Raw genomic sequence first — 6,872 nt, 5'->3', positions numbered from 1 at the left:
GAAACAAATAGAAGAAAGTTGGAATAGAATTACAGATCAGAGAATAGAATAAAGTTGGAATAGAATTACAGATCAGAGGAAGGACATTTGGGAGGGAGGAGGGAAAAGAAAGGCTCCTCACACTGTATAAATACACAGTGTGAAAGTGCAAAGAAATAACACCTCTGCACAGAAGCAACATGACAGGGGTCGACTATAAAGGGAGGTGTGTTTATCAGTAAGTGTGTGTGTAGCGGTAAGTCCGTGAACTTCTCTCAGATCTTCTCTCAGCCAATGTCCTTGATGTTATCAGACGGCTCGGTCAGTTCTGAAACAGGTCCACAGATGTTCCTGAGAGGGGAGGGTTAGTGGGGGCAGAGTCACCTTGTTTACATTCCACCAGGGAGATTGTGACCAGAGCGATCGGCCAAAACCGCTCTGTCAAGGCCAGATTATAGAATCAACAATTATATTGAAAACAGACAGACTCAGTAATTTTCCGTCTGCCTTCAGTCTCTGGTTCATCAATGGCGACTCCAATCAGACGAATTTGTGATCAATTCCCGCCAAGCCGAGCTTCCAACTTCTCCAAGGTCTTCTCCATCTTACCAATGAGCTCAAAGACGCCGCCAGCCTGAGATTCTGTTCAAGAATCACATCCAGCTTACGGCTTTGCTCCCCCAGCGTTAAAGTCTGAGTGTTGATCACCTTGCTTGATCCTTCAGCCACGTCCGGCAGCTCTGAAAGAGCCAGAACAGCTGTCGACGACTTACGCGTTTGTCGGTAGACCAGGAATCCCCCTCCTCCGATCAGGAGAAATCCTGCTATCATAAATCCAATTATGAAGCATCTTCAACGTTCTCGACAGACAGAATCACCAAACACAAATGTTTCCAGTATTTGTAGGAATCCATTGTGTATCCAGTAAAAAACCTCCCATCGGGGCAGGAGGGCTCCCTTACCCCCTGACTTCTGATTGTGCTGAGAGACCAGTTAATCAATTCCATGATTGTAGAGTTTGGGAGGAGTGAAAAGAAGAGACTCTGAAGACGAGACAAACAAAAGCAGCAGCAGGACAGACAGGGAGGGGGAGGAGCAGAATCTGAATCTCACCGTACTGGTCCCGGTCGTCGGTCCAGAACGGGCTCTGATCCGGATAATCTGCAGGAACGCTGAGCTGCAGAGGAGGAACGCTGGGCAGGTTCTTGTCATCTGGGGGAGGAGTCACAGGTTAGACCACGCCCCCTAGTAACAGGCCACGCCCCCTGGAGGTCAGACTAGAGATGCACTGATCGGTATCGACCCGACAACGCCCCGCCATTGGTTTTGATCGGAGATCAGAAAATACCGTATTTTCACGACCATTAGGCGTATATAAACGTCTTTTTTTTCAAAATGTGCGGTGCGCCCAATGGCGCAGTGCACCGAATATGTGTTGTCGGGGGTTCTCACCGCAGCTCCCTCGGGAGAGCGCTTTGAGAAACACCGTGTGTTCCGGAGGAACCGCCGCCCGAGCGGGCGGGGAGGTGGGCCTCATTTAATTTCTAATCTCCTAATTTTTATACCTAATAACAGTGTCATTGTTGAACATGAGACGACAATATTGAAGAATTTATGGATTTCACACTGTGATCGGTAGATTCTGCTTTTGGAGATCGGTTATTGGTGATCGGCCCTCAAAATCCTGATTAGGGCTGGGGATCGATTCAAATATCAAGAATCGATTCAATTCCGATTCTTAGGATTCAGAATCGATTATCATGATCTGATTCGATCCGCTATTGATTTGGGTTAGTGTTATTAAAACAGTTTTTTCAGCTGTTGCATGAATGATATGACTGTAGTTCTGCAACATATTAATACTAGTATTATATTGAGATTCAACAGCAAGTATTGCAGCTAATGATGCTGTAAGGACCAATCAGCTCCCAGAATGCTGATAGAACTGAAACAGAAACATTGTGGGTCAGAATTACCAAACAGATCCAGGGAGGAAACAGAGACGCAGGAAATCACTTTTAGTTTTTCCCACATTCCGTTTTTATTTGTTCCATTTTCGGTCTATTTTGGTTTTTAATTTTTGAGCATTTGGTTTTTAGGATTTTTTGCAAATGTAACCCAAAGACAGTATATAAAGTAATGAAATATAGACAATTTATGCAATTATAACTGAAAACTTTAATGTTTTCATACCTTTAAACATATTTAAAGGCAAAAACATGGCACCAGTTATTCTCGTGTCCAACAAAATATCCCTTTTTTGGGCATAAACAAAAAAATAACCAAAAGTTGTAATGATGAAAAAAAAAAATATATATATTTTTTTTAATCGATCTTTAGACATATGAATCGATTTTTAGGAATTAATATGAGAATCGATTTAAAATCGGAAAATCGATCTTTTCAACACAGGCCTAATCCTGATGGTGCATCTCTAGGTCAGCCCCCCCCCCGTGTGTCTGAGGTCATGTGACTCGGTCATGTGACTCACCCCCCCCCACCGTGTCAGAGGTCATGTGACTCACCCCCCCCCCCCCCCACCGTGTCAGAGGTCACCTGACTCGGTCACCTGACTCACCCAGCTTGCAGACGAGGTGCACAGTTCCGTTGTTGCTGCAGAATCCCGGGTCCAGCTGCACCAGGAAGCGGACGTCCAGCCGGGCCACCTCCCCCTGCAGGATGTTGGGGATAGCGGGCTCGTCCTCCTCCAGCTTCCTCTTGCGGGCCCCCACCGGGGGGCCGGTGATGGGGGGGCCGTGGATGGCGCTCATGGCCGGGGCGAAGGTCCGGTACAGGGAGTGGTTGAAGACGGGGGAGCGGATGTTGGCCATGACGGCGTCCAGCAGGGGCTGGCACAGGTACTGCTGCTTGGTGGGTACCGGGGGGGGCGGGGGGGTGGGCTAGAGGGTGGGGGGGGGACGGGGTCATCATCATCATCACTACCATCATCATCATCATCATCATCATCATCATCATCATCATCACGGCTGAGCTCCGCAGTATTTGCAAGACCCGATAGAGCCTTATGTTCCTGGCAGAGCTCTCCGTTCTCAGAGTGCAGGTTTACTCGTAGTTCCTAGAGTATCTAAATGTAGATTTGGAGGGCGGGCGTTCTGCTATCAGGAACCATTACTATGGAACCAACTTCCAATCTGGGTTAAGGAGGCTGACACCACCTCCACCTTTAAAACTAAACTTAAAACCTTTCTGTTTAGTAAAGCCTATAGTTAGTGTTTAGTAAACCTCTAGCTGGTGTTGGTAAATCTCTAGGTAGTGTAAACTCTAGTGTGCCAAAGTCGTTCCTGTAGTTTCTTGTGCTCCCCCCCCCTTCTCTTCTCTTTTTTCTCTTTTGTACATGGTGCAGCATCCTCTGCCAGTGGCGAAGAGCATCTCTGAATGCAAAACACCGGAACCTGCAGCGTGAGAATGAGAGGGGCAGGGTAACGGCCCCTTTTTTTGTTGTAGTTAGTTCATAGTTCATTTCTACACAAGAATATTTATTTAATTAGGGCCCGAGCACTTACAGTGCAAAGGCCCTAATGTATCTGTAGGAATTTGTATCCTCGTTTTTCTTCCAACAAAAGCAGGGCCTTTTCCCCCCTAAACGTGCCCCAAAAGTCACCAAATTTGCACCAAGCCAGGCCTGGTGAAAAATATGATATTTATTTGTTTGCATTAATGGGCGTGGCCTAACGGCTCAACAGCGCCCCCTAGAAAACTTTGTTCTTCAAGCCCCACGATACGGTTTGACGTACATGCAGGAAAATCGGTACACACCTGTATCATGTCGCAACTTAAAGAAAAGTCTCTTGGCGCCATGGCCCAAACCCAACAGGACGTTTTTGCCATTCCTTCGACAGTTAATACGGGCCGAACCGTAACGTCACCCAGATGTGTTATACATCAAAATGTGCGTCTCCATCCTGCGACAAAACGCATTACTTTTCTCAGTCAAAAGCGTTACCGTGGCGACGCTAGACGCCAAAAAGCGCGCCCCCCTTCATCTGGTTGGTCCATATTTAATAGTTTCTACTGCCATAACTTTTTAATGGTTTGACATGAAGAGTCATGGTGGTTCATCGGACTCTGTTTTGAGTCCTTGATCTTTATTGGTGAAAATTGCACGCACGAGGGCCCGTTCATCGCTGCTTGCAGCTTTAATTATTATTATTTTTTATACCACGGTCTGTGTGAATACTCCATTCTGATTGGCTGGCAAGTGGAGGTTATCACTTATAATTATGTTTTTGGCCCTTTCAGAGCTGCCGGACGTGGCAGATGGGATAAGCACGGTGTGAGAAAGTGAGCCACCCCTCCCCTTCTCACCATCACCAGACTTTTTTTTAATGTGTGTGGCAGAGTGGAGGATTGGGCGGGGGAGCAGCACACAGGTTTGTCTGGCTCTGCTGATTGTGGCACACCTGTGTCCAATCAACCTCTCCACCCTGCTTGGGTTTATAAACAGCAGCTGTATACCAGAAGAGGGGTCTGCTGAATGGAGGAAGCTTGTTGAGAGGCTATGCCCCATGTGCCTTTTTTTTAGAATATTGATTTTGCCCTCCGCCTGTATGTGTTTTTTTACATAAAATAAAAAGCCTTATTTTTTGGCATTCTACGCTCTGCAAGGTTTTTTTACACCTCATCACCCAGGTCCAGTTTTGCCTTGTCCCCTTGTACGTGGGGAGGCCGCTCTGGTGCCTCACACACGGCTATCAACACTCAGACTTTAACGCTGGGGGAGCAAAACCGTAAGCTGGATGTGATTCTTGAACAGAATCGCAGGCTGGCGGCGTCTTTGAGCTCATTGGCAAGATGGAGAAGACCCTGGAGAAGTTGGAAGCTCGGCTTGGCGGGAATTGATCACAAATTCGTCTGATTGGAGTCGCCATTGATGAACCAGAGACTGAAGGCAGACGGAAAATTACTGAGTCTGTTCTTTAATACAATTGTTGATTCTATAATCTGGCCTCGACAGGGCGGTTTTGGCCGATCGCTCTGGTCACAATCTCCCTGGTGGAATGTAAACAAGGTGACTCTGCCCCCACTAACCCTCCCCTCTCAGGAACATCTGTGGACCTGTTTTCAGAACTGACCGAGCCGTCTGATAACATTAAGGACATTGGCTGAGAGCAGCTCTGGGCGAAGTTCATGGACTCATCGCTACACACACTTACTGATAACCACCCCCCTCAACTCAACGCCTTCCTCGGCCCCCCCTCTTATCAGCCCCCCCCACCCCCACCCCCACATGCAAGACTTGTGATGATGTTGTTGCTCTGTGTGCTGAGGTGTTTTTTGCACCTTGACGCTGTGTATTATACTCAGTGTGAAGATGTTTCTCACCACGGCCATGTCGTTCTTCAGCTTCTCCAGGGCGATCTCACATTTCTGCAGCGTCTTCAGGGGACACCTGGGGGTCACACGACACCGGTGAGCAGGTCACATGACACCGGTGAGCAGCTGACAGGAAGTGTGGAGAACCAGCGGTTCTGGTTCTGGTTCTTGCGGTACCAGAACCTGCAGGGTCTCACCTGGTGGTCGGGTCCGTCAGGATGTTCAGGAGACTCTTCATCTTACTCAGGTCCTTCTTCCTGTCTGGAAACACAAGAGAAGCAGAAGCTCAGGCTACTTCCTGTTAGCAGTTAGTTGTTAGCAGTTACTGCCACCAGGTGGAGGCTACTTCCTGTTAGCAGTTAGCTGTTAGCAGTTACTGCCACCAGGTGGAAGTGGAACTAGTCGCACCTGCAGGAGAACCAGGAACCAGTCGCACCTGCAGGAGAACCAGGAAGAGTTTCTAAAGAACTGGCTCCGGTTCCAAGCTAGCACCAACTCTTTGCTGGGCAAGGTCCGATTCCCGTCCCAAGTAACGTCCGATTCCCGTCCCAAGTAACGTCCGATTCTGTTCCCAAGTAACGTCCGATTCTGTTCCCAAGTAACGTCCGATTCCCGTCCCAAGTAACGTCCGATTCTGTTCCCAAGTAACGTCCGATTCCCGTCCCAAGTAACGTCCGATTCCCGTCCCAAGTAACGTCCAATTCTGTTCCCAAGTAACGTCCGATTCTGTTCCCAAGTAACGTCCGATTCTGTTCCCAAGTAACGTCCGATTCTGTTCCCAAGTAACGTCCGATTCTGTTCCCAAGTAACGTCCGATTCCCGTCCCAAGTAACGTCCGATTCCCGTCCCAAGTAACGTCCGATTCCCGTCCCAAGTAACGTCCAATTCTGTTCCCAAGTAACGTCCGATTCCCGTCCCAAGCAACGTCCGATTCCCGTCCCAAGTAACGTCCGATTCCCGTCCCAAGTAACGTCCGATTCTGTTCCCAAGTAACGTCCGATTTTGTTCCCAAGTAACGTCCGAGAATGGACGCCTGATTAAATGCACAGATTTTGGGTCAAATTGGACGAAGTATGTGTAAGTTAGAACAACTTTTATGTTCATGGCGAGACACCGAACTTTGCTTCGCTCTCACAGCGACGCCTTTGATAAAAAGTTACAGTTTTTACTGTCAGTCATCGTCAACGTCTTACCTACTGTGTGACCAGAATATTGAATATTCCACCATAGACGTCTTCAGGCTCCGTCTACAATCGTGCACATTAGTTTTCCACCACATCAAATCATGTATTGCTGAATTACAGCCAATTGATGTTTCATGGCGAGGCTTAAAAATGACCTCAAACTCGCCGGATCACTACGGTCACGCCCTCTGGTAAAAACTTAAAAGCTTCGCAATTTAGCGTCGGCCATGTGTCTAGGTTAGGAATGGGCGATATTTTACCGTTCACAATAAACCGTCAAAAAAATTCTCCACGATAAGAAGGAGCCACAAAGAAAGAAAGACTGAAATGAGCCTGAGAGAAAGAAAAAAGAAAAAGAAAAAAGAAAAGAGAAAA

General features: G+C 47.6%; 1 protein-coding gene across 10 annotated transcripts in view; it reads right to left on the bottom strand.

The window, feature by feature from the left end:
• The window catches only part of med15 (mediator complex subunit 15), a 31,515-nt gene that overhangs the window by 902 nt on the left and 23,741 nt on the right, over positions 1-6,872 (bottom strand). For all 10 annotated transcript variants that reach the window (XM_061711294.1, XM_061711295.1, XM_061711299.1 and 7 more), the window contains 4 exons: positions 5,511-5,574; positions 5,323-5,389; positions 2,558-2,879; positions 1,093-1,191 (listed from right to left, as the gene is read on the bottom strand). In XM_061711294.1, the coding sequence (XP_061567278.1) occupies positions 1,093-1,191; positions 2,558-2,879; positions 5,323-5,389; positions 5,511-5,574 (552 nt within the window). The remainder of the gene's footprint in view (positions 1-1,092; positions 1,192-2,557; positions 2,880-5,322; positions 5,390-5,510; positions 5,575-6,872) is intronic.

This window comes from Cololabis saira, chromosome 21 (genome assembly GCF_033807715.1).
Source record: "Cololabis saira isolate AMF1-May2022 chromosome 21, fColSai1.1, whole genome shotgun sequence".
NCBI classification, from domain to species: domain Eukaryota; kingdom Metazoa; phylum Chordata; class Actinopteri; order Beloniformes; family Belonidae; genus Cololabis; species Cololabis saira.
This window is presented reverse-complemented; position numbering and strand designations above follow the sequence as displayed.